Here is a 26,949-nt window from a genome sequence, read left to right as displayed (position 1 = left end):
TGAGGCAGAAATCTGATCCGCCAGGTCTGGGGCTCCGTTAATGTTTAATCAGATAGGATCGTCCGATGGAGCGCCGGTGGCGTGATCTCCCGGAGCCCCGCGCGTCGCGCACCTGCACCCTAGAAGCTTTCCGCCAGCGTCGAGGTGCGCAGGGCCGCAGGCTGGGGCCGCGTCCTTCAGCTGCGTATCGGAGAAGGGAGCTGCGAGCCAGGCAGTGAGACGACGCGAGCCCAAGGCACCTCGCAGCCCGCTCGCGATCCCCAGCCCCGGGCGCCCTCGCGCGCGTCCCCAAGCCCCGGCCCCGGCACAAGGGGTGGCCCGCGGTGATCGAGCGCGGCCTCCGGTCTTTCCACCCCTGCGAAAATCTCTCCTTCCTCCCTGATGGGCACTGGCGGTTCCGTGCGGCTGTGGCGGCCGCTGCTGCTGCAGCTGCTGCTGCAGCTGCTTCTGTTCCTGGGCCCTGCGAGCGCCCACACGCCGGGAGACGCGGACGGCGACTACGAGGAGCTGGTGTTAACCTTCCAGTCTGAGGAGGACGACCCGGCCGATGCTACCCAGAATGTGGCCACCGCCACCTTCCACCGCTGTGCCAAGGTGCGGGCACCGGAGTGGGAGGCGGCTGCTCTGGCCGCAGTCGGCTCTCTGGTCTCAATTTGCCGGTGGAAGGGAGGGGCCGGGGTGAAGGCCTCCGAGGTACCTCTGAGCTCCCACCGAGGGGCTTGGCGCGGATCTTGGGAGCTGCAGGAGCGGGTCGGGCAGGGCCAGAGGGCGGGCTGCCCTTTAAGTGTACGCTGGGGTGCCGGGGCCGGAGCGCACCGCTGCGCTGCGCGGTGGGAAGGTGAGCGGAGGTGCGAGGCAGGGAGGCACCAAGGAGGGCAGAGACCGCTTGCGGGAAAGTCTGCCAAGAGTTCAGACGTTCTGCACCACCGAGGCACCAGGGCTTTAATGAATTAAGGCCTGGGACCCGCATGGAACGGTAGCTGGCACGGAGAAAGTAGGCTTGCTAGCATTGTGCGTCAGGAACCACGGGCAGTTGACGAAGTGTGGATGGTGATAAATGTGCATGGAGAGCGTGGAGGGAGATAGCGCTGCCCGGGAGAGGGGAGAGAAGACGGGTGGTAGCAGATGGTGGGAACGGGAGGCAATTTCTTTAAGTCGCAGAATTGATCTTCAAATGCTGCATCTGTTTTGGCCGAAGAAAAGAACAAAACAGAAGAGGAAGGGGCAGAATGATTCTCGAGGCCCGTTGGGGGCCCTTAGACTTGAGGCTCAGGAAGCAGCCCGGGAAAGGCTGTTGTTTCAGGGTGAAGAAGATCGGGAATCGCGCGCCTGGTACCCGGGACCCCCCAGCTGAGGGCAGCGCCGCAGCCCACCCAGTGGTCCACCCAGACTGGGGCGGGGCGGGCGGGGAAGAGTTGCCTGAATATTTCTGCAAGCACGTGGTCCCCGGCCTGTGGGAAGCTCCTCCCCCAGGCCGGGGACAGCTGGTTCCCTCCTTTTATAACCTTCCCAGAGGGTGGCTGAGGCCCGGGTGGTTGGGACCTAGAGTCAGACTCGTGTTTGAATCTTCACTGCATCACTCACCAGCTGTATGGTGCTTGGGAAGTCACTGAGTCTCTTTGAGCCTCCATTTCCTTATTTTTAAAAAGCAGGTGATAATCCTCTGTGGCTGTCATGGGCCTGGCCCACGCTTTTGTCCCAGGCCCCAGCTCCCCCACCTCTGGGGTGACTGGATGGCAGGCTCTCAGATCTGCCTGTGCTGGGTGAGTTAGCCAGCAGGAGATGGAGGGACCTCTCTTCTTCAGTCCCACTCCTGCAGTACAGTGGTGTTTGCTCAGCTCAAAGTGCTCTCTTCCTTGTTCCCTGAGCCCTTCACCTTCCAAATGGCTGTACGGGGTTGTGGCCAGGATAAGAAAGGGTATTCCAGTCACAACTGCCTCCAAATGGCTGTGTAGGAGTTTTGTGTGCCCCATCCTGACAAGTGAGTAAGTAGAGGCTGGGCAACGGCCTGAACCCAGCGCTTGTAGGTATTTCCGCACAGTGAAAATTTGGAACAGGAGCTTACTAAAGTTAGTCTATTCATTCATTCTGTGGGCATTTTGCGTGAATCAGATTTAAGAATGAACATGTTTTTGGCAGGTAGGAAAAGATTTTAGACTAATCCTTTGATTTTACTCATGAGAAACTGAGGCCAGAGACGGAGGCTTTACTCCTGTGGTGGATTAGAACTAGACTGTCGGGCAAATGCTCATTCCGCTGCAAAGCGTTCCCTCCAATTCATTAGATTTCATCTAGTGGAGGGTATTTTAGATGAGCCTTTGAAGCATAAGTAGGAATGCAACAGGTGAGGGTGGCGGTGGAATTTCACTGTAGGTGGAGGAAGTAGCATGAACAAAGACACAGCTGGTATTGCCAGAGGTGGAGAACAGGGAGCACAAATCCCTTATTGGCTTCTGAGATACAGAATGTTCCAAAAATCAAAAGGCTTTTTTGTAACTGATTTGGTGATAAAACCTGATAGAACTGACATGCAGTGATTTATGGTCTTTATTCTCTTTGTGTGAACATTCAGATTCATTTGTTTTGCTGCATAAATAACGAGTAAGATTGCAGGATGCTGCCTTAGACTCCTCTGAACACCCCGACTGCCAAGTATTACCTTTCTAAAGTCCAAATCAAAACTGAATTTCAAAACCCATTTGGTCTGAAAGTTTTGGAAGGTCTGAGCCATTGACTGAAGTTCAGTGTGCACATGAAGAGAAATGGAAGGTGAGGCTGCAGAGGGAGGTTGAAGTGGGGACCCAGGAGGGCCTTCAGTGCCAGCCGTGGAGCTTGGACCTTACCCTTTAGACTGTGGGGAGCCATTGAAGACCCTTGAGCATGTGTGTATCTGTTTGATAGCGGTAAACATCCAAGAGCTAACTAAGACTGAACACCTATTCCTATAGACCATGGCCTGGAGCCCCCACCTCCTCCCCCTTCATCTGAGAAGAGTTCCCTTTACTCAATCATCCCTTCTACCTGCTATTTGGAAAGCATGAGGCTGGGTCTTTACGCAATCATCTCTTCGCAGGAGGCCTGTGCCATAGGAGTTATGGTTCCCACAATGCAGGGCAGCCATCTGAAGCTCAGAGAAGTTAAGTGACTTGCCCATGGGCACACAGCCAGTAAAAATTGTGCTTGAGATTCAGGTGCACACCTAAGGCTCCAAAACCCATGCTGTTTCTCTTATACTGGATGGCCTCTGGAGGGAAGCCATGAATGCACTAGGAAGGGGACGGAATGTTTTATTCTGGCTGGGGCATGGTTTTGGGGAGTGGTGTGTCACTGGAAGGTCTCTGGTAGCAGGTGGCCTTTGAGCAGGGCCTCCAAGGGTGACCAGGTCTTGTTTGGGTCCAGATCAAGAGCCAGGTACAAGTATAGAGAAAAATCTGTCATTGATTGTGGCAGCGGTTCCATTTTTGCTTAACTGTCAAATTTGCAAGTGTTGCGTAAACTACGTTCATCTGAACAGTTGGCCAGTAGGTAGCCTTTTTGTTTGTTTTCTGATCTGAATGTGATAACTTCTCTTTATAGTTTTTTTACACTTTATTGTGTCTCTTTCTGATTTTGCTGTAATGCTTTGTAAATAGAGGTGGGATGTAAGTACAGTACAGGAAGGTCTTTTTTCTTTTAATGTCATCATGTCATTCTTCTTGCTCGGGGCCAGGGTGCCTGGAGGTTGCCGGGCACCTACGTGGTGGTGCTGAAGGAGGAGACGTACCGCTCACAGACAGAGCGCACTGTCCGCCGCCTGCAGGCTCGCGCCGCCCGCCGGGGCTACCTCACCAAGATCCTGCATGTCTTCTATGACCTCTTCCCTGGCTTCCTGGTGAAGATGAGCAGCGACCTGCTGGACCTGGTGAGTCACCGCCTCTGGGGCATGGCAGAAACACCCTGGGGGACTCTCCTTAGTGCATTCATTGCTGAAAATCAGGACACAGTAAATGTTTATTGGACACTTACTAGGTACCCCTTGTAGTGGTTCCTGGCTTTACATACAGAATGCCCTTTCAGCCATAACCCAATGGTATGCCCACCTCCATTTGAAAGATGAGGAGACCAACGTTCATAAGGGACCACGCAGCCAGCCAGGTCAGAGCTAGGACCAAACCTAGCTTCATCTTCATGCCGACGCACCTTCTGCCTATGAGAGACCTATAGGGATGAGGTCCCTGTGACATTTAAGGGGGCTCAAGGACCAGGGAACAAATTCCTCTGAATCCAGTGCTATCTAGTATAAGGCTTCTCTTCTAGGACAGGATCTTCTCCACCCCAAGCTGCATCTTTGATGGAGGGGCAGAAAGGGACTTCCCTTCTCCCCACCCTGGCCCTAGTGCTTCAGATGCCAATTGTAAAAGCCCTTCTGGTTTCTGCCCCTGTCCCCATCCCTCCAGCTCAATTCCCTGCCCCCCCACCCCCCCAACCCCACCTTGATGAGACCTCTTGGTTCCTGTTTCCACCTGATTCTCTCCTTGGCTGAGGTGCTTCACAGGCTCCTACAGACCCCGATGCCCAGAATGGGGCATGTGACCGGCAGAGCAGAACCTGAACCCAGGACTCCTAGTCCCGCTGCTGCTGTATGGTTTAATTAGTTTAGCATGCAGTGGTTGCACAACTATTGTGTAGCAACTACTGTGGGGCGATGACATGCATTGGATAGAGACCCCAAGGTGGGAGACCCACAGTCTAGTGGAGGAGACAGATAAGTAAAACAAGTGCCTTCCATCAGCCTGCTCAGCACACATTCAACAAGCACCCACTGTGTGCTCAGGATGCAAAGATGAACCAGCCCCAGCCCTTTCCCTCGAGCTCACAGTTGAGAAGGACAGACTGACAGATTGTGTTTGGTCCAGTTAACTGTGGTGCAGAATGCTCAGTGCAATGGTGGTAGGTGACTGAGAGGCCGTCACAGCGTAGGGGTGGTGAGCAGGAGGTCTGCAGATGGCCACTTCTCGGAGGAGGGCAGGGCTGGGCAGAAGGCTGAGGTACCCACCCCCGAGGGCTTCAAGTCCTTTCTCAGCTGCTTACTCGTTTGTCTAACGCTGGGCAGGTACCTTCATCCCTTGAGCCTCAGTTCCCTGCCTGGAAGCCTGGGGAGGAGGGTGGGATCAGGGGTGGGGTCAGAAGAGAAATGAGATGCTGAAGGGTTTAAGTGGATGCTAAAGGCAGAAACCCGAGAGGCATGCGCAGTGGTTAAGGGTACCCAACAGGGATACTGAGGCATCCAGAGACAAATGGCAGTGGGAAGCTTTTACCAACCCCATCCCATTCCCAGATCTGAAAGGCAAGGAGAGGAAAATGTTACCTGAGCCCAGTATGAGCTGGTGGCATGGAGAAGGGATTGTCCAAAGGGAGGGGCGGGGCAGAGCAAGGAAGGGTGGAGAAGAAACACTCATTCCCCAGGTGCCTGCTGCTGCCTCCCATCGGCTGAGCCCAACCAGAAGCCCACTGTGAGGATGCCTGGGTGTGGAAGGGTCCAGGGTCAGCCTCCCGGGGCACTGAGTGACGTGGAGAAGCAGGGGATGGATCTGGGGGCAGACAGAGAATAGCCAGTGCAGTGGTCACGATTTGGGTGTCCAGCCCAGGTCCTGAGTTCCAATTCCTGTCCCACCCGCCCACAGCCTGGGCAAATGAGATGCCATGGTAAGAATCTTTCCTAAAGGAATCCTCTGGCCCAGCCGCCAGAATATCTTTGGAGCTGCGGGCTCCCCAGCCCGATCTGGGAGTGAGACAATCGCACTCTTAGTCATCCAGGGACAGCAACAGAGAGCCAGCCAGGGTGAGGTGGGGGGGTGCCGGGGTGTGCCCTGGGGACAGGTTGGGTCACCTGGGAACAAGGGCCGTGGCTGTGTTTTTTGCTGTTGGCTCCGTGGCTGCTGAAGTCCTGGCCTCTCTGACTCCCTGCAGGCCCTGAGGCTGCCCCACGTGGAGTACATCGAGGAAGACTCCTCTGTCTTTGCCCAGAGCATCCCCTGGAACCTGGCGCGGATCCTGCCTGCGCGGTACCAGGTGGACGGATACCGACCCCCCAGTAAGACCCCCTGTCCCCGCCTGGCGAGCTGAGCCCTCATGTTCTGCTGTTCCCTCTCTCCTCCCTGCCGCGGGCCTCGCCTCGGGGGCCTTAGGTCTCAGCACATTCCACCAACCGCTGTATTTCTGTCCCACCCCTGCCCTCCGCCACCTCCCATGTCTCAGGTAGAATGTGGGAATCTTTGCTGAAGGAGCCCCTCTTCCACTTGTTCTTCTCTTCTCTTCATCCCGAGTGGTCCTGCAGGCCACACTGGCCAAGGACAGTGTAAATCTGTGCCTCCCCACGCCGGCCCACAGGTCTCAGTGACTCCCAGCTGCCCCCGAGGAAAGGACTGGACTCCCTAAGGGGACCGGGCAGACTGGTCCTGTCTGAGCTGCCCCCAGCCTGGGTGTCTGGCCTCCTGTGTCCCCCTCCTCCGCCTCGGCCTGGCATCCCAGGACCTCTGTAACCCCGCAGGCCTTCCCTCTCACTCTTCCCGCTGCCAAGTGCAGCCTGGATGTCAGCAGGCAGGAAGAAGGGGTGTCAGGGAAAGTGGCCTGGAATCTGACAGGGCCCTGGAGGTGGATGGAGGTGACTTCCTTGGGTTGGGAAGACTGGGAGTGGACCTAGCTTGTGGTGGGGAGAGAGCAGGCATTCTACTTGGAAGGTGTTGAGCTTGAGATGCCCGTGGGATGTGGTCGGGAGGTCTGGCATCCAGCAGAAAGTCGATGTGACATGCTGGGCTCAGACAGGTCTCGGGGTGAGTCCCGCCTTCCCCCTTTACCAGTTCTGGGGGGTCTCTGGAAGCCACAGCCATCTCTGAGCCTCAACTTCCTTATCTGTAAAATGGGTGTGATAACCCCTTGCCTGTCCTCCTTGAGGGTTTGTTGGGAGGATCCTGTGAGGGGAAGGGACTGTGGGTGCTTTTGGAGCAGCAGTCCTGTGGGTTTTGAGTGACAGTAGTTGTGTCAGAACTTTGGGTCTTGCAGCCAGGGCCGGGGGAGAAGCAGGATCTGCAGAGCATGTTGCATCATCTAATGAGGGTTTCGGTGGCAGAGGGAGGGCCTGGTCAGGTGGAATGTCCTGATGTGGTCTGGGTCAGCCTCTGGCCAGGGGGAGGACGCCTGCTCCCTTGCAGGAAGAGCCTGTTCTTGTCCCCCCAGGCTGTGCCTCTCTAGGGGAATCCCCCTCGCTTTCTGCATCCCAGGCTCAGGGACTGCCCAGAGCTGACAAGTGTCAGCAGTGGGCAGGGACAATGGGCAAAGGCTCAGAGATACCCCACTGGGCAGAGGACAGAGGAGAGCTTTCTCTCTTGCACCACCCCCATGCCTGAAACAGACATTGGGGTCCTTACCTCCCTCACTGGGGTGCCCGCGAGATTGTCTCATCCCCAACGTGTGCCCAGTGGCCGTGGGAAATGGCAGGGGTGCAGAGCAGTGGTGTGGAGTCCATTCCGGAGTCACATCAAGGGATATCTGGAGGCTGTGGGGCTAGAGCAGGGTGGGGACACCAAGCAGACAGGCACAGGACAGACACCCTTCTTTCATGGGGAGGCCACCTGGCCCAGTGGTGAGGTGATGAACAGGAGATCTGGAGTGCTGCTGCCACATTCAAACCCAGACTCAGACTCTCTTGAGCTGTGTGACCTTTCATAAGTCATTGACCCTCTCTGGGCCTCTGGTTCCTCTGCAAAATGGAGGTAACATTAGTTCCTACCTTGTGAGTTAAATGATTTTTTGCTGTGGTGTGTCCTTATCCACACCTAGAGTACAGCAAGAATGTAACAAATGTTAACCCCTCTCTTTTCTCTCCCATTCATTAATAATTTCTCTAGCACCTGCTGTGCTCCAGGCACTATACTAGGTACTAGGGATACAAAGGTGAACATGATGGACTTGGCTTGCTCCTGCAGGGCTTATCATGTGTAAAGAAGGGAAAAATGTTATTTAAACAAATAGCCACAGGACTCTGATCAGTTCCAGTGGGGTCAGAACTGTGAGGTCAGGCGGTGGGGAGCATGTGGAACAGGCCCATCTGGATGACCGTTGAGAAGTCAGGAAGGGCTTCCTGGAGGAGGAGACGTTAAAGTCAAGGCTTGCATCACCCACACAAGGGGAGGATGTCCAAGGATGATTGAAACATGGACTAAAGTTGAGATGGAAGAGAAGGGGACTTTGAGGCCATGAGTAAAGGACCCGGAGCAAGGGGGGTCTTGGGGCAGAGGTGCAAGGAAGAGGCTGGCTATGGTCCAGGCTTCTCAGGCATGGCAGGGGCCACTGAGTGAAAGGGAGGGAGCGCCCCACTCTGGAAGTATGCATGCCTTGGGAGGTGCCCACCTACCCAAGGCCACAGAGCTCCTGTGCCAAGCCAGAGGCCAGAAGAGGTATTACAAGATCCCTATACCCCTCTTTCCTTATCTGTAAAATGGGCCTCTCTGTAGTGATGGTGCCTCAAAAGGCTGCCCTTTTCCTCTGTAACATAGGGTGACAGTCTCCACCTCACAGTGAGTGGGAGGCTAGAAGGATGACTTGTAGGAAGAGCCCAGCCAAGTTGAAACTTGCCCTTTCCTGCATCTTGCTGGAAGCCCGTGGATTTGCCTGCAGGAGGCCTTTGACTTGTGCCCTTGCTTGAGCTGTGAGGAGGTGGTGGAGGTGTGGGCGGGCACCTGCTTTGGTTTGCTAAAGCTGCCAGATAGTGATATACTAGAGATGGATTGGCTTTTACAAAGGGGATTTATTAGGTTGCAAATTTACAGTTCTAAGGCCATGAAAATGTCCAAATAAAGGTATCCAGAGAAAGCTACCTTGACTCTGAAGGAAGGCTGATGGCATCCGTTGCTCCTTGCTCCCGAACCTCTGTCACATGAGAAGGCACATGGCCAGAGTCTGTTGGTCCTTTCTCCTGGTTCTGTTGCTTTCAGCTTCTGATTCCAATGGTTTTCTCTTTCTAAGTGTCTGTGGGTCTTTCTTAGCTTCTCAAGGTTGAACTCTGGATTTCGTCTCTTATCTTAGCACCTCCTGGGGTGGCATTTTTCTGTCTGCATCTCCAAGGGTCTGTGTCTGAGCTTTCTCCAAAACGTTTCCCTCTTAAAGGAATGGGTGAGGTCACACCTCCATGGAAACAACCTAAACAAAAAGGTCCCACCCAACAATAGGTTTGCCCCCATGTGATTGGATTAAAAGAACTTGGCTTTTCTGGGGTATATAAAACTTTCAGACCAGCACACTGCCCCATGCTGGGAGCCTCTCACCTGGTGGCATTTGGCTGCCATGCTCACAGTGGACTGGGCTGAGCTGGCAGAAGCCTTTATTCTCTAGCTTGTGTTTAGAAAGGAGGGAGGTGCCTCTTTGAACTTAGAACTTCTTCTGCGTTCTGCTGGGGCCACTCTGAAGTCCCTTTGTGCAGGACGTGACCTTAACATCACAGGGGTCCCAGTGCCTGCACCCCACCATGCAGCCTCAGCTGTTGCGTAGGCAACAAGAGGAGCCTGACCTAGAAGCTTTCCGGGTGTCCTCTCCTTATTTGTGGGTCTTCTGTTTCGGTCCCTGTATTGGTCCTAGATGAGCTTTTACTGCTTGGGCTGGCTGTGGATGCCTCTGCCTCTCTGCTGGCCAGTTCCTGAGCATCTGGGGTGCCAGCTCCCAGCCCGGGGCCTCCGCTTGGCGCACACTTACCACAGTGTCTGGGCTCCTGCATTGTCTGGCCACTGCTCACCTCGCTGACTCCATCGCATTTCTCCTCAGCTCAATATCTGGGGATCCCCCCACCTTGGGCCTCAGGGTGTTCTTAAGTATGAGTTTGGAGCCCTCTCTGCCTTCCCCTTCCCAGCCTGGCACCTGACATTGGATAGGTGCTGGCGGGTGAATGAAAAAACCAGGAACTGGCTGGAGTGGGCAGCCAGAGGTGCATCCCACATCCTGGGAGGGGAGCAGATGTCTGAATGCCTGCCCAGCTCAGTCGGGAAGTAAAAGAAGTACCCAGCGGTGCTGGGCCAGTGGAGCTTCCTGCTGAGATGGGAGGCCAGGGGCAGGTGGATGGTTTACTCCCAGGCCCGTGCTGACAGCTGGTCAAACTGGCTCTGGCTTTTCAGCCCAAAGGTGGCATGGTGTGGTGGGAGGGCACCCGATGGGGGCTGGCCTTGCCTGAAATTGGCGTGGGAACTCAGAGCACCCACTGAACTGCCCGAGCTTCAGCTTCCTTGTCCTTTGTGAGATGGAGTGTGGGCTCTGAGGGAGGATAGTGCCTTGTTGCTTGGATGTTCCTCCAGAGGACTGGGGTTGACCAGCAGTCCCCCGCACCACCTCTTTGGATCCACTGCAGGTTCACAGAGCCAGTGGCTGAGCATGGCCAGGTGCTCGGCCAGCTGTTTCTGCTGCTGAGGGATCCATCTAATGGGCAGACTGTGCTTGGGGACTCCCGCTGGCCTGACTGAGAGGTTCTCTGTACATTGCTGCTCTCCGAGGCACTTCCTCCCCTCCTCTCTCCCAATTTCCTTCCTGGGTCCAGGCCCTGCATCTCTGCCTTGCAGGCTGCAGGCTCTCCCAGCTTCTCCTGCTTCCTCCCTCTTTGTCCTGCTTGGTCTAATCCCATCTTGGTGCTTGCTTCTTGGAGAAGCTGAGTTGCCCAGAGTAAAAATGATTATAAAGAGAAAGTGTCTAGGGGGTGCGAGGGTAGTTCAGTGGTAGAATTCTCACCTGCCATGTGGGAGACCCGGGTTCGATTCCCTGTCCATGCATGTCCCAAACAAAGAAACCAACAAAAACAAACCAACAATTCAACAAATGGTGCCGCAATAACGGGATACTAACATGGAAAAAGAATGAAATGTGACCCCGCCATACAGCATACAAAAACATCAATCAATCAATCAATTAATTAATAAAGTATCTGTAGCTGGTGGGTGGGGTCTTGGTGAATTCCCAACACTGCTGGTTTCTGTGAGGCTGTAACCCTGTCAGTTGAAAAAGCCCCCCCCTTAGCCCCGCTGCCCCCCTTTGTGGAATGGAGAAAGCTGTGGACTCCAGTTTCCTATCTGTGAAATGAGCTGGCCGGCTCAGATGACCCAGGTATCCCAGTTAGCTCAGCTTGCCTCTGTGCTTCAAATCCTGCCTGTGTCCCACCCAGGCTGGCTGCAATGTAAAAAAAAGGCTTATTTCACTGCCAGAGTTGTTATGTTTCAGAACTTCATATTGTTAGTTCACATTTGCATTCGCGTTATGAAGCCCGACTGCCTGGGTCACATGCGTTTGCCACCTGCGTGGCCTTGGACAAATAACTTAGCCTGACTATGCTTCACTTTCCTTGTCTGTAAACTGAAGCTATAATAGCATATATGAGGGATTTCTTCTTCTATTTTTTTTTTTTGGTATGCTGTATGGCAGGGTCACATTTCATTCTTTTTCCATGTGAGTATCCCGTTATTGCAGCACCGTTTGTTGAAGTTTCGTTTGGTTGGATTTTTTATTTGTTTGTTTCCTTGTTTGTTTGGAAAGGGCATGAACCGGGAATCGAACCCGGGTCTCCTGTGTGGCAGGCGAGAACGCTATCACTGCACCCCCTACCCTTGCACCCCCTACGAGGGAGTTTTTGAAAGTTAAACGAGTTAATATTTAATGTGCTTAGACCCACACCTGGGACAGGGGGCTGACACGTGTTATCGTATCTCCCCTCGTGGTTGTCCATTCCTTCCCCACAAACGTCGCTGTGGCTTTGAAGACGGAGGTGGCCTGGTGGAAGTGTGCCTTTTAGACACCAGCATTCAGAGCGGTCATCAGGAAATCGAGGGCAGGGTCACGGTCACCGACTTTGAGAACATGCCAGAAGAGGACGGGACACGCTTCCACAGACAGGTGAGGGCCCTCCTGGCCGTGCCCCCCAGGCGGAATGGCTTCCGCTGCCCTGGTCCCTCATCTGGAGGCAGGTGGGGTCTGCCACCTCCCCCCGCCCCGATTGCAGCAGCGACACAGTTGGCCTGGCCTCCCCGGCCATCGCTGCCCCTTCCCTGTGGTCAGTTGAGGAGCAGAGGTGTGTATTGATCAGCTCCCTGCTGACGGGGCGTCACCGGGTGGGTGAGCTTTCTCCACGCTGCCCTGGCTTTGTCTCCTGGGGCTGCTCTGACAATGGGCCACAAAGCGGGTGGTTTAAAACAACAGCGTCTGGAGGCCAGATGTCCTGACTGTAAGGACATAAGGGCCCTGCTCCCCCTGAAGGCTCTTTGGGAAGAATCCATTCCATGCCTCACCCCTGGCTTCCGGTGGCCCCGAGCGTTGCTTGGTTTGGGGCTGCGGAGTGCCGGTCTCCGTGTCCTGTCTCCCGTCTCTGCCTGTCTTCCCTTCTTCTGAGGACTGCAGGCATGTGGGATTAAGGCTTCCCTTTCCTCCGGTGCGATGTCACCATAACTTGTCCCACTCCATCTGTAAGGGCTCCAGTTTCTAAAAGGGTCATATTCCGAGGGACTGCTAATTAGGACTTCAGCCTATCTTTTAGGGGGACACACTTTAGCCCGTAACAGCCATTGTGTTGGTCATGCAGGCAAACAAGTGTGACAGCCACGGCACCCACCTGGCGGGAGTGGTCAGCGGCCGGGATGCTGGCGTGGCCAAGGGCGCCAGCCTGCACAGCCTGCGTGTGCTCAACTGCCAGGGCAAGGGGACGGTCAGTGGCACCATCATCGGTGAGTGATGGCGCAGAGCTCCGGGCACCCTGGCCTCTCTCCCTTTGGACCTGGCTCAGGAGGTGGTATAAGCCCAGGGAGAACTTCTTCTGACCCATGAGGCTGAGGCAACCTCAGCTCCAGAGCCAAACTCCCAGAGGGTCAGAGCTGGCAGGGCCCCAGAGGTCATGGGAGGTCATGGGTGCAGGTAGAGAAACGGAGATGCAGAGAGGGGAAGGGCTCAGCTCAGGTCACACACTGACCCATGGATCCATGTCTCTCTACAACTCCACCCTGCTCCCCTTTACAAGTTCTTTGAAATACCTACATCTTTTGTCATGTTATCTTGGAACTAGATGGACCCTTGAGGTTATCTAAGCAAACTTTCCCTATCTCCTGCTTACCTAACTATAAAACCAGGGGACTCACTCCCTTGCTTGTCTGATTGGGTCCTGCAAGTCACCCCATCCAAGAAATGGTGGAGCACCTCGCAGAGGACTTTTTCGAAATGTTTGTAGGTTACTCTAATCTGGCCACCCAGCTGGGCCTCTGGCAAGGTCCAGCAGAAGGCGTCTTCTGGCGTGGGGCGCTGTGGACAGAGAAGATAGAGTGGGGGCAGAACTCTCGTTTGTCAAGTTCCTCCTGTTGCCAGACTGAGTGAGAACTCTGTACATTAGGTCCTGAGGCTAGCCCTGGGATACTTGTTAAACAGATGAGGAAACAGGCTCAGAGAAGGAAGGTGACTTGCCCAGGACCACACAGCTTGAGCTGGAATAGGTGCTGGCTCTGAGCAGGGGCTTGGCCTTCACTGCAGACACTGCCCACTGAGCTGGCAGTGGCAGTCCCAGGGCTGTGTGAACCGCTGGGGGGCTCAGGAGCCTTGGTGCTGGGTGAGATCTGCCCCGAGACTGCCCTATCTGGAGCACAGGATTTTTTTGTTTGTTTTTAATTTTTAATTGTGAAAAATAACGTGTCTACAAAACAAACAAACAAACAAACAAAAACAATAGATTTCAAAGCCCACCACAGCAATTAGTTATAGAACAGGTTTCAGAGTCTGAAATTTTAGGTTTTTCCTTCTAGCTGCTCCAAGACACTGCAGACTAAGAAATATCAATATAATGATTCAGCAATCATACTCATTTGTTAAATCCTATCTTCTTTGTTATAACACCTCCTTCTCCTTTGGTCTTTCTCTCAGTCTTTAGGGGTATTTAGGCTATGCCCATTCTAACTTTTTCATGTTAGAAAGGACTGTTGAGAACATGGCATAGGAGAATGGAGCTAGTTGATGTTCTGGAGAGGCTGGCCCCTCTGCATTTCAGGACTTACCTGGTCCAGGGACCCATCTGGAGGTTGGAGATTTCTGGAAAGCAATCATAGTGCCTGGGATTTTTGTGGAATCTCAAATAAAGCCCTAGGTGTTCTTTAGGGTTGGCAGGAAAATGCTTTTGATTGGGATTTGGCAAACCATGATATTAGCAGTATCTAGCTGAAGCTTGCATAAGCGTGACCTCCAGAGCAGCCTCTCAATTCTGTCTGAACTCTCTCATCCACTGATACCTTATTTGGTACAGTTCTTTCCTCCCTTTTGGTCAGGAAGGCATCGTCGATCCCACAGTACCAGGGCCAGGTGGAGCACAGGTTTTGATGTTAGGTTTTTAAAGCAAGAATCGATAACCCCCTGTCCCATCGGGTGACTCATGCCCTTTGCCTGTCCCACCCCGTTATTGACTGACCTAAGCCCAGGCAGCCAGTTCCTCAAGGTCAGTGCATGGATGTCAGAGGGAGCCCATGAGCCTGAACTTGCTCTCCCCTGTGAAAGGCCTCCCAGACCTCGTGCTCTGGACTCGGAGGCGGGGGATGGGAGGTGGGGGTGGGTGGGGAGGGAGGGCCCTGGCGAAGAACAGTTCCCTTCCCTGGGACCCTGGTCAGGGTACCTGAAGCCCAGTTCATTGCCTGGCACAGAGCAGTCGCTCCACAAACAGTAACTATTTTGTGGCCATCAATTTCCTCCCCTATGAGCAGGATAATTGGGGCAAAGCGGGTCACGTGCTGAGCACAGCGCTCTGCACACAGTTGGTGCTTAATAACTCACAGCTGTGATTGTGGCTGCAGTCTCCCACCCTGCCTCCCAGGTTCTCTCGGCTCCCTCTTCGGTATGAGGGGTCTCATCTTCTGTCTCCTGGGAAGATGGCGGCAGCAGAACCCCGACTCCCACCCCCAAAACTTTCCTCATTGCCAGAGCCCCTGGGGACATCCCCGAGGTCCAGATCCAGAAGGTTCTGAGAGGTCAGCCGGCCATACCCTAACTGATAGAGCAGGCGCCCGAGTCCGAGAGGAGAAGCTGTCAGCTCCAGGGCCCCGAGTACGGGGCGGGGAGTCCAGGCCGGCGAGGGGTTAGAACCGTCCCTGTGTGGGGGTAGCAGCTCTAGGACGATGAACGAGGGCTGTGGAGGTCAGAGGGAGGGGCACCCCCAGGAGTGGAGGGCCACGGAGCCCCTCTGGCTCGAGGGCTGCAGTGGAGGCTTATGGCAACCCAGGGAGCAGACACCTGCTTTACAAATGAGGACACCGGTGCTCCGAGGGCCGGGGCCACTCAGCCAGAGAGTGGGGGGCCAGGCCTCGCGCCCGCCTTTGTATGGTTCATGCGGAGGGAACTTCGTGCGATCTTGATGGATCGCGGGGAAGGGGAAGGTCACAGATGGGCAGAGGGGACCCTTCTCTTTCCCTGGAGGTCTCGGCTGCCCCGTGGGGAGCTGTGAGTCCCCAGGCAGTGACCTTGGCTTTGTCCTTCAGGCCTGGAGTTTATTCGGAAAAGCCGGCTGTCCCAGCCTGCGGGGCCTCTGGTTGTGCTGCTGCCCCTGGCGGGTGGGTACAGCCGGGTCCTCAATGCCGCCTGCCAGCGCCTGGCGGGGACCGGGGCGGTGCTGGTGGCCGCTGCCGGCAACTTCCGGGATGATGCCTGCCTCTACTCGCCAGCCTCGGCTCCTGAGGTGGGTGCTGGTGGACAAGCAGGCAGACATGCTCGGGGCGCCATGGGGTGGGTTCCCAGAGGCTGGACTAGCCTAGCTTTGGAATGAGTTGTCAGAGACCCCAAATGCTGGAGCTTGGGGAGGGGTGGGCCTTGAGCCCCCACATTCCCGTAGAGCCACATGCCCATATATAGTGGCCGTTTCTTTCCTGAATCCTCCCTCCCTACTCCCCATTCCCACAACATGGACCCTCCTCTGGGCCCCCATCTCTCTCACCTGAGTTGACACACAGCATCCTTAGCTTTCTCCCCAACTCACCCTGCTCCCTCTCCCAGGCCATTTCTCAAGACCCTCCTGTGTGTAAAACAGGCGACAGCCCACCTCACTCTCCTGCCCAAGACCCTCAGAGTCTCCCCGCCCCCAAGACCCTAGCTGGCACCCACCCAAGTGGGTCTAATCAGATTTGGAGCAGGTGAGGGCCCCAAATCCTCCTTTGACAGACACCCAGAGCACCCGCTGTATGGCAGCTCTGTTCCAGGTACCATCCAGGCACCAGGGAGACATGAACAGACAGACGGAGCCAAGCCTCTGCCCTGGACGTGTTGCCAGGCCAGGGGGTCTGTGATCCGATCTTTCATCTGGCAAATGTTTGATGGGCTGTTTGGATGCTGGGGTTGTCCCGTCCCACTTCAAGGAGTTCACAGTCTGTCTCTGTGTGTGCCCTGGGGGCAGGGGACTGCAGAGGTGAACCTGGCAGCCATAACCCAGGCCTTCCTTGGCAGCCAGATTGTAAATTGCTTCAAAGGAAACCCAACGTGTCCATCTTGTATTCCCTCTGTTTTTCTCCAGTGCACTTATAACCACCTAATGCACCATGTAGTTTACCTTTGCTGTTTGTTTCTTTCCTGTTTCCCCACTAGAATGTAAGCACTCTAGGGGCAGGGGATTTGTCTGTGTGTCTATCTCCAGTTTTAGGAATGGGGCTTGACATATGGTAGGGACAGAGGGCAGAACTAGGATGGGGCAGGGGTGCCCAGAGCTCACTCTGGATAGTCAGATGCCCCTTAGGAGGGGACATTTGGGTGGGGCTCAAGGGGCTATGTAGGAGTTGGCCAGCCCAACTGGCAAGGACCCCATCTCCTCCTCTCATTTCTCCAGGTCATTACAGTTGGAGCCACTGATGCCCAGGATCAGCCATTGACCCTGGGAGCCCTGGGGACCAATTTCGGTCGTTGTGTGGACCTCTTTGCCCCAGGGGATGACATCATTGGTGCCTCCAGTGACTGTAGCACCTGCTTTGTGTCACAGAGCGGGACATCTCAGGCTGCTGCCCACGTGGCTGGTGAGTCACTGCTCAACAACCTTGGTCCACCATGCTTCTGACAGTTCCTTTGGTGGGCAGGGTCTGTGCCAGGACTTCTGTGCGCCAGGCTCTGTGCTGGACATGGGTACCAAAGGTGAATCAGACCTGATGGTGCCCTCCAGGACACGCAGTCTGATGGGGGAGGCAGGTGCATAACCAGGTAACACGGATTAGTCAGGTCTGTGGCAGAGGGAGCCCAGCCCTGCAGTTGGAGAAGGTTTTCTGGGACAGTGTGGGAGGACGTGATTTCGGGTTGGAACGATGAATAGGCATTTACTTGGCAAACAAAACAGCAAATTACCAAAGCCCAGCGGTCTGAGAGCAGGACATAAGGTTGTCTCTCTGTTTGGCTTTTATTTAGTAAGGTATTGTGAGTGGTTTAACTTCTGGAGGAGAAGCTTGATACGACTGTGTGCGTGCACGCATGTGCACGTGTGTGTGTATGTGTGCATGCATGCATGTGCAAACATGTCTGCATATCTGTGTGTGTGCGTGTATTTATGTGTGCATTGGTGTGCATCATGCATGTGAGCATATGCATGTGTGCATGTGTGTGTGTGCACGCATGCACGTCTGTGTGGGTGTTTAGTGTGTCGAGCAGAGGAGTCCTTGGGGTGAGAAGGAAGCCAGGGCACCATCTCTCACTGCCCACCCCCACCACCCAGGCATTGCGGCGGTGATGCTGACTGCCGAGCCGGATCTCACCCTGGTGGAGCTCAGGCAGAGGCTCATCCACTACTCAGTCAAAGATGTCATCAACGAGGCCTGGTTCCCTGAGGACCAACGGGCGCTGACTCCCAACCTGGTGGCCACGCTGCCCCCCAGCACCCCTGGAGCAGGTGAGTGGGGTGGTGCGGTGAGCAGAGTCCACATCGGGCCTGGGGGGTTGAGGTCTTTGAGATCTCTCCCTCATCTGTCCAAGGAGCATCACAGCACCCGACTCCTAGGAGTGGGAAAGTTGAACAAGAACTGACTGTGAAAGAGCTTTGCAACATTTTGTTTTAACCGTGAAAGTTGAATGCTTTTTAAGCCCTTCTTTCCTTACTATGAATGAAAGATTTTTCCGGAGTCCTCTGTGAGCAGAGCCCCTATTGGAGGCTCCTGGTGCCCCAGATGCTCCCCCAGTTTCTCCCCCCGTCCTCCCCCCGGTGCTCCCCCCTCACCCACAGGGCTGTGTTGCAGGTAGACAGCTGTTCTGCAGGACCGTGTGGTCAGCACGCTCCGGGCCTCGGCGGACAGCCACAGCCATGGCCCTCTGCGCCGCAGACGAGGAGCTGCTGAGCTGCTCCAGTTTCTCCTGGAGTGGGAAGCGGCGGGGAGAGCGCATCGAGGTACCCGCACCCCTCCCCGCCGTCCCTGTGTATCTGTGCACAAAGCAAGATGCTGGCTTCTAGGCCCAGGTCAGCTCTGAATCCTTGGTGACCCCCAGCAAGTCCCTCTGTCCCCTGGACTCCAGTCGCCCATCTGCAAGTTTAAAGGATTGTGCTGGAGCAGGCAGAGGGGGCTCAGTTTATCTCTCAGGGTGAGCTTCCAGAGAGAGCCTGCGGGCTCCTGGGAGACTCTGCAGGAAGGTGGGCTGGCTCCCTGGGCCGTGTGCCTGCCTGAGTGCCCACACAGGGGCAGCAGCACCTGTACCAGGGATTTGCTGCCTCTGGACTCGAGATCTCAAGGTTCCTAGTTACTCAGACACTCCATGGTTTTGGGAGTTAGAACATCTTCTCAAACCGGCAACAAAGGGGAACTGATATTAGGATGCAGGGTCTGGCCAAGGCGGCTTGGTGGTGGCTGAGCCAGGAGGGTGAGTGCAGGCAGGCCTTTCTGTCCTGGGAGACGGTGTCTGGGAGTGTGCAAGGGAGTGCACGGGCAAGAGAGTGTGAGGGTGCGAGGGGCTGGGTCCTTGTCTGCTGTCTTAGATGTCCTGGTATCTCATTTGGAAGCTGCTCTCAGTGATGGAACTTCATTGCCTCCTTGGGCAGGAGTGAGCTCCTGTCCTTGGGGCTGGCTGGTCCCCTGCAGCGATGCTGAAGAGGGTTTGAAGCACTTGCACCCGATGCCTCTGAGTACCTACTCCAAAGCCCTGTTTGAAGCAGGTTCCTGTTTCTGTCTTTGGCTCCCAGGTCCGAAAGGGCAGGCGGGTCTGCCTGGCCCACAATGCGTTTGGGGGTGAGGGTGTCTACTCGGTGGCCAGGTGCTGCCTGCTGCCCCGGGTCGAATGCAGCGTCCACACAGCCCCGCCGACTGGGGTGGGGGTGGAGACCAAGGCCCGCTGCCGCCAGCAGGACCACGTGCTCACAGGTAGGTCTGGGGCTTGGACTGGGGAGGAGGGTGGGCCCCCAGTGGGTTTGGACCTCCTACAGTACGATTGGTCAGCCTCTGGAGACACAGCCCAGTGTGTATCCTGGTTCTGCCACCCCTACACCATGTGATCCCCTGCCAGGCAGCTCACCCTCTCTCCAACTCAGCTTCCTTCTCCATGAAAGGGGGTTCCGGGCATTCCTGCCATGTCACGGGGTAATATTTTCGAGGGGCAGAGCAGGGAAGGTGGTTCAGGGAGGTGGCTGAGAGACCAGATGTGGAAGCTGGGCAGACCATGGTTTGCACTTCCCTCAGCGGCTTAAGAGCCCTGTGACCTGAGCAAGCTCCGTAACCACTCTGTGCCTCAGTTTCCTGATGTGTAAAGTGGAGATGGCCAGTGCTAAGCTTGATGCAGGGACATTAGAAATGCTAGCTACCATTAGTATCTGTGTTAGTTAGGGTTCTCTAGAGAAACAGAATCAACAGGGAACACTCACAAATATAAAATGCATAAAGGTGTCTCACGTGACCATGGGAACACAGAGTCCAAAATCCACAGGGCAGGCTGTGAAGCCGACAACTCCGATGGAGGGTCTGGATGAACTCCACAGGAGAGGCTCACCAGCTGAAGCAGGAAGAGAGACTGTCTCATATGAATCCTCCTTAAAAGGCTTCTGGTGATTAGATTAAGCATCACTCATTGCAGAAGACATTCCCCTTGGCTAATTACAAATGGAATCAGCTGTGGATGCAGCTGACGTGATCGTGATTTAATTCTATGAAATGTCCTCATTGCAACAGACAGGCCAGCACTTGCCCAACCAGACAAACAGGTACCACCGCCTGGCCAAGTTGACACATGAACCTGACCATGACAGTATCGTAACCACCCACTGCCTTACAAACCATTCTTTGATACAAGTAACTATAGGTGGGCCACAGAAAGTGCCCTGGGTTGGTGGGAGGGTCACGGGAAGTCAGGGACAGAGATCTTGTGGGGATTGAGGGACGGTGCCCTCAGGTTGGAGGGAGGCTGAGCTGGCCATCTTCGGTGGTGTGTGGGATGTCTGTGGAAGGTTTTGGGTAGGTGGAGGGAGTGGGTTAGTGTTCCTGGCTCAGGCATTTGTTCTCAGTTGAATATGTACTTGGGAGCCATGGAAAGTTAAGGGGCAGGAGGGTGATGGGGGAGAACCTGGCCCTAGGAAGAGCAGGCTGCCATGGAAATGTGACATGAGAGCCCTCATCCAGGCCATGTGCTGCCTCAGGCCCTGGCTTGGTGGGAAGTCCACTGTATTCCAATCACTCTTTCCTTTGGGAACGCTCATAGATAAGCTCAAGGGCACGTGCCAGTCAGAAATCATGGGAGCTGCAGATCCCACTCTCTGTGAAGCAGATCCAGTTGATTCCTGTTCTGCAGCTATGGCCTGGGGCCCAAGGCCATGCTAGGGACATGCAGCATTCTAGTCGCTGTGGTCCTAGCACATAGGGAGACTGCACTCACAGGGTGCCAGGCATGGTGCTGGGGCTCCACGTGTGAGCATATATTTCACCTTCACAACATCTCATCTTACAAACAGGGAAATTGGGGCTTGGTATAGCTGGGTGATCACGATCTGAGGTCTAGTGATGTGGGGATGGCTTGTGGTTCTGACTCCCAAGCCCATGGAGGGAGTCCCCAGACAGACCCCAAGCTCATCTGGCTGAGCAGGAGGGTGCTGAGGGTGCTAGTTCTCCTGTTTTAGCCTCCCAGGCCTTGGGGCTCCTCCCGTAGTGCTCTCCATCTGTGGGTGGAGAGGAGACTGCTCTGAGAAACTTAGGCTCAGAGAGGTTGAGTGCTTGCCCAAGGTCACAGAGCAGATCAGTGGCAGAGTTGAGCTGAGAATCCAGAAGTTCTGTGGTGGAGGCTGGGCCAGGATTTTTTTTCTACCTTGATTTGTTTCTGGGCTTCCCAGACCCTAAAGAGAAGGGGTCTGATGGAAGTGAGGAGGAGAGACAGAGGGTCCCCTAGCCATTCTGTCTCTGATCGAGCCCTTCTCTGTCCCAGGCTGCAGCTCCCACTGGGAGGCGGAGGGCCTTGGCACCCAGAGGAGGCCTCTGCCATGGCCACGAGTGCAGCCCGACCAGTGTGTGGGCCACAGGGAGGCCAGTGTCCATGCTTCCTGCTGCCGCGCCCCGGGTCTGGAGTGCAGAATCAGGGAGCACAGCATTCCTGCCCCTGCAGAGAAGGTGAGGGGGCTTGTGGGGTGTGGTGCCCTGGGGGGTGGCATGTGTCTGCCCCATAGCGGCTTCTCCGTGTCAGCATTGGTGTCACCACCACACCCTCATGCCTGTGGGGATGGCTTGAGGGGTCGATGCTGCCAGCAGCTTTTGCAGTTGTGTGCACGCGTGTTTGCATGCAGATGGGCCTGGTTATGCTTTTGTCTGAGTTAGCAGGTTTCCTTCTGGGCCCGCTGCTTCCCTTTGTGGAGAACATGCGTTTACTGCTGACTCATTAAATAAACCTCCTGGGAGGTTGTTTGGGGCCCGGAGCTCTGCTGGACTCTGGGGACACGGTGGAGGTGAGACCTGAGCTGAGTGCTAAAGTTTAGGGAGCAGCAGGCGTGGCCAAGAAGGCGAGGCTTGGACAGAGGCCGTGAAGTGAGGGCCCTGCCCTGCAGAAACCTCCCGCGCGGCCAGGTTCCTGGAAAGCAGACAGTGCCACAACGGTTGCTCTGCAGCTCTTATTTAAAAGCCACAGGGAGCTTCTTAAAAGGAAGCCCTGGGAGTTTCCTCTTAAATGAACTCAGAGTGGACTTTTAAAAGTGCAGCGTTGTGGTGATTGTGGTCTGGGTTATGCATTCTTGAGGGCAAGAGCTGTCTCAGATCTGCTCACTCGCTTGATGTGCATTGAGGGCTGTGACATCGCTGATACTAGGGATACAAAACCGATAAACATCTCTGCTCTTCCCTCCTGAAGAGGGAATTCTAGTGTGTGTGTGTATGTGGGGGGGGGGGCGGATAAACAGTAAGCAAAATAATTAAATGATGTAGTACTTAAAAGTTGATAAGTTTTATGGAGAAAAATAGAGCAAGGAAGGGAATAGGGGAGGGGAGGGGTCAGGAAAGGTCTCATTGAGAAGGTGCCATTTCAGTAAAGACAGAAGGACCTGAGGAAGTGAGCCGTGAGGGAACAGTGTTTTAGGCAGAGGGAACAGCCAGGGCAAAGGCCCTGAGGTGGGGGCTGCCCAGAGGCTGTCGGGAGCTGAGTGAGTGAGGGGAGGAGGGGGCAGAACAACCCAGAGAGGGGCCAGGGCCAGCTCACACCAGGTCTGAGGGCCACAGGAGGGGCTTTGATGTTTGCCCCAAGTGAGCTGGGGGGCCACGTAGGGCTCTGAACCCAGGAGGGAGGATGTGATCTGACCTGGGGGTTAACAGCTCATGCAGGCTGCTGAGCAGGGAAGAGACTGGGGGCTCACGCAGAAGCAGGGAAACTAGATGGGGGATTCCTGCAATAATCCAAGCCAGAAGTGGGGGGCTGGTACCGGGGGTGGCTGATGTGGTCAGATTCTGGAATTTGGAGGAGGATCCTACAGGGTCTCCGAAAGGACTAGATGTGGGTAGGATGAGTGGAGACTTATTCCAGGGCTTTCCCTGAGCTACTACTGGACAGATGGAGTTGCTATTAACTGGGAGGTGTAGATTGGGGGTGGGGAGGGGGTAGCAGGGGAAGATGAAGAGTCTGGTATTCATCTATGGGTTTGGACGGAAGCAAGAGCTTGGTGCATGTTTGGTCAGCGTGTTCGGACACAGCTCCTCTGGGACGGGAGGTGTGTGCGAAGAGCTGGTGTGTGAAGCGGGCTCAGAGTGAAACCCCTCTGTGCTTTGGTCCCACCGAATGCTCCTTTGAGGAAGAAGGGTCGTTGGAGTGGGGTGGGGGTGCCTGGGCTCCACGGGGTACTGGATGTGTGTTTCCTTTTTCTGCCCGGCAGGTTGCTGTGGCCTGTGAGGAGGGCTGGACCCTGACGGGCTGCAGCCCGCTCCCCGGGGCCTCCCCCATCCTGGGGGCCTACCCTGTGGACAACACCTGTGTGGCGAGGCGCCGGGACACTGGCATGGGAGGCAGGACCAGTGAGGAGACCGTGATGGCCATTGCTGTGTGCTGTCGGAGCCGACCCTTGGAGTAGGGGCCTCCCAGGAGCTCTAGTGACAGCCCCCCACCCCACCCCCCATCCTGGGCTGTGGCACGTGGGGAGTCAGAAGCTGGGGACTGTGGCTCTAGGTCTGGGTAGCAGTACTTTGAAATGGTTTCAAATTCCCTTCCTTTGGGTCCCCTCTCTGATGGTCCTTTCTCAGCCCTTCCTGGTCTGGGCTTTCCTGTAACTGCTGACACTGGCACTTGGGGTGGGCTGGGCTCCTTGCCTGGGAGAACTTGGTCTCACCCTGATCTCGCTCTCTCCAGTCCTGAGGTGAAGAGGCTGAGTGCAATAGGATTGGAGGTGGGGTCTGTGCCTGCCATTCCCCATTGAAATGGGTTAGCTGTGTTCAGTTGCCCCCTTCCCCGCCCCGCCCCAGCCATTCCCAAGATGCCAACGTCCATGGGCCTAATTACCTTTTATTGAGTGCCTACTACATACCAGGCATTTACTGCTCAAGTTTCCAGGAAGGAGGCAGTCTTTTCCCCATGGGAAGCTAAAAGGGCCATATATCAGTCAGGGCAAGTGCGTGTGAAAGGTAGAGGTGCCCCTCACCTCTTGCTCACTTTGGAGAAGCCCCTTTGAGCTCCCTGGGCATGTGTATCAGGGGGAAATGGCAGGGGGTTGATGCCGTCCCAGATCAGACCAACACTTCAAAGTGCCCAAAATGCTACTCCAGCCACATTCTAACAGGGCTTCAGAGAGGGCTTCAGAAAGGCAGGGCCTGTTCTCCCCATGAGGAAACTGAGGCCAGAAGAATAAGCTGCCAGCAGACTTGGGTTCAAGTCCTTCTCTCTCTCTCCAGGACTTGGTTCCCCATCAATTTAGTTATCTCCATCTGTGGGCTCTCCTGCTGTTAGGACTCACCTCCTAGAAGACAGATTTTTGTGGATGAAATTCCTAGCTCTTGTCCCACCCCTCTGAGACCCAGCCAGATGTGTCCCATGTGATCGGGGGGCTGTGCCTGTGTTTCTTCTGGCTGCCCTGCCCCTGCTGTAGACCAGGCCTTGTTATTTACCCAAGATTGGCCTGCATGTCAGCCTATCCAGTCTTCTCAACTACCTTACCCACTTCATTGAAAAGAAACTGTGAACCAGAGTGCAAAAGTACCCTCCATGCTCACACAGCCAGGAAATGAGGTGGCACAGGACATAAACCCATATCTGGCCATGTGAAAGCCAAATGTCTTTTGAAGGTACCAGGCCAGGGACCCCATTTTCATGTGTTCCCCATTTTGCTCAGAAGGGGAACACAGAGCTGAGGTAGCAGCACAGTGAGCCATAGCAGAGCACGTCTCACCCTGTTTGCTCCTGGGCTTCTGATCCCTGTGGGAAGGAGCTTTTGCATGGCTACCTTCCCCTGATTCACTACAGCCTAGGGTGGAAGGCCCTGAAGGATGAGGGGGGAGGGTAACTATTCCTCTTTGAGCATCTCATCTCCCTCCCCTCCAGCAAACCAACCAGCACACATTTATCTTTTCTCATCTGTTTTGTGTATAACTCTGTTGTCTTTTTATAGCAAGTAGCTTTCCTAGACCTGTTTTGCTTTTGTAACTTGAAGATATTTATTCTGTTTTGTAGTTTTTATTATACTGTGACTTTTTAAAATAGAAACAACTTGGTCATGACTCTTGCTTGGACTTGAATGTCTAGTACGATGGCTTGCTTATACCAGGCACTTGGTAAATTGTTTGTTGAATGGCTGAGTAAATCCAAGTATTTCATGGGTGTGTGGAAACAGGTAATGTGAGCTTATTCCTTATACCTGTCCTAGGAATGAAATCAATGTCTTCTACAGCTTTCCTGCCTTCCCCAACCACTAGGGTTTTTCCTTGCTGACTTGTCCCGATAGCACTCAGATGCCATATTGTCCTTGTCCTGCACTGAATTCTGAACTCCCAAAGTTCTCTCCATTCTTCTCTCTCCAATACCTAGCACAAGGACTGGCCCAGAGTGATTGTTTATGGGATAAATTAGTTCCCTGAGTGCCAGGTGCTTCTGTAATGAGTCGTCAGTGCTATGTCCTTGATTATCTTCATGATCTGAAGTCATGAACAGTCTCAGATCTCTTCCCAGTTTGCAAAGTCTGATTATCCCATTCAACATGGGACCTCCCAGTCTCCGCCATCCATTCTGAGGCTGAAGAGTATATTCATCTTAAGCAAAATACAGCTCTACACAAATAAGGGAATCTGCTTGCCAAGGCAAAACATCCTCCCAAATTCTATCTTATGACAATTTAGTGTCATATATGGACGGTGTTCAAGAGTTGACAGGTGCTGATGGCTTCAAATGCCAGGAAAGAACTGTGCCTTATGCCCACTGGCACCTATGCCTGTCATAGTCTCATGGTGTGCCAGTGGCACACCAACCGTCCCCCCAGGATGGCACAGAATCAAGTGTCAGTTTATTGGCTACCCAACAAGACAACTACCCGACTTGAGAGAAGGGAACGACTTGCTTCTGGTAGATGGCCGACAGGTGGTCACTGGGGAGTGGGTTTGGGTGGGAGAGGCGGGCGAGGGCCACAGAAAGAGGATCTGGATTAGCAAACATCCCAGGGGAAAGGAACCATTTGGGCAAAGGCAGGACATTAGAAACGAGGCCAAGACTGTGCGGTCTAGCAAGAAACCAAGTTGACCAAGGGATATGATTTATGCTGGAGACTACTTGCGAAGGACCTAAAAGCCATGGGGGGAAGATGTCTACAGGCCATCAGCTGAATTCAGCACCCACATCTAAGCACTGTGAATGAATTCTAACATGGTCAGACTCTCCAGAGGAAAAATAGCAAAAGGTTGAGAAGACCCACATTTCCCCTCATCAGGTCAAAGTACTAAAAGGAAATAAAGTATTACGTGGTACCAGGCCATAGGCCCATGGCCCCCACATCATGGCTGCATTCTGATATATTGAGAAAAATGTCAGCCAGACACCAACTCTGTATTTTTGAAAAATTTATTTTATGCTCCTAGAAGCTGAGAACTCTGACACCCATGAACCAAATTTAGAACTGAGATTCTCCTCTAGTTTATCTACTTCCTTTTGAAATTTTATAAACAAGATTTTGTACACAAGAGGTAGCAGAGGAAAATTCCAGTCTGCTTGTTCCAAGCTCAAAAGGTAACTGCACACACCTCGATGTTAGCGGGGAGGGTGGGCAAGACAGGGTGAGTCTGATGACAAGGTGCTCTAGGTCTTTATTCTAGCTGTGAGTGACCATGGGAGTACTCCAGGAGAAGTCATGAACAAGATGCCCATGGGGATGCTCTTTTGTTTTCATTTCCAGGATGCCTTTAATGGGCAGATCGACCGTCTTTTGGGAAGGCCTTCACTAAGGAAGCTTCTTGAGACTACACCACATTGAGTTAGTTGTGCAATTCCTGCTCGATATGCAGACCATTTTGAAAGATTTATAAAAACATCTTCACCCAAAAAATT

General features: G+C 54.4%; 1 protein-coding gene across 1 annotated transcript; it reads left to right on the top strand.

Moving 5' to 3' along the window:
* Positions 1 to 9: 9 nt before the first annotated feature.
* Positions 10 to 25,990, top strand: PCSK9 (proprotein convertase subtilisin/kexin type 9). Its single transcript, XM_077149528.1, has 12 exons — positions 10 to 594; positions 3,710 to 3,901; positions 5,950 to 6,073; positions 11,768 to 11,901; positions 12,584 to 12,725; positions 15,504 to 15,700; positions 16,838 to 17,021; positions 17,708 to 17,885; positions 18,229 to 18,373; positions 19,160 to 19,337; positions 21,382 to 21,563; positions 23,306 to 25,990. The coding sequence occupies exons 1-12, from the start codon at positions 382 to 384 to the stop codon at positions 23,498 to 23,500; spliced, it is 2,064 nt and encodes a 687-aa protein (XP_077005643.1). The 5' UTR covers positions 10 to 381; the 3' UTR covers positions 23,501 to 25,990.
* The last annotated feature ends 959 nt before the right edge of the window (positions 25,991 to 26,949 follow it).

Source organism: Tamandua tetradactyla, chromosome 2, assembly GCF_023851605.1.
Source record: "Tamandua tetradactyla isolate mTamTet1 chromosome 2, mTamTet1.pri, whole genome shotgun sequence".
Classification (NCBI taxonomy): domain Eukaryota; kingdom Metazoa; phylum Chordata; class Mammalia; order Pilosa; family Myrmecophagidae; genus Tamandua; species Tamandua tetradactyla.
This window is presented reverse-complemented; position numbering and strand designations above follow the sequence as displayed.

Excerpts from the sequence above, each read along its gene's own strand:
- PCSK9 (XM_077149528.1), top strand. The coding sequence starts at position 382 with ATGGGCACTGGCGGTTCCGTGCGGCTGTGGCGGCCGCTGCTGCTGCAG. Across the intron at positions 595-3,709 it reads CCTTCCACCGCTGTGCCAAG|GGTGCCTGGAGGTTGCCGGG; the intron begins GTGCGGGCACCG and ends GCTCGGGGCCAG. Across the intron at positions 19,338-21,381 it reads GCAGGACCACGTGCTCACAG|GCTGCAGCTCCCACTGGGAG; the intron begins GTAGGTCTGGGG and ends TCTCTGTCCCAG.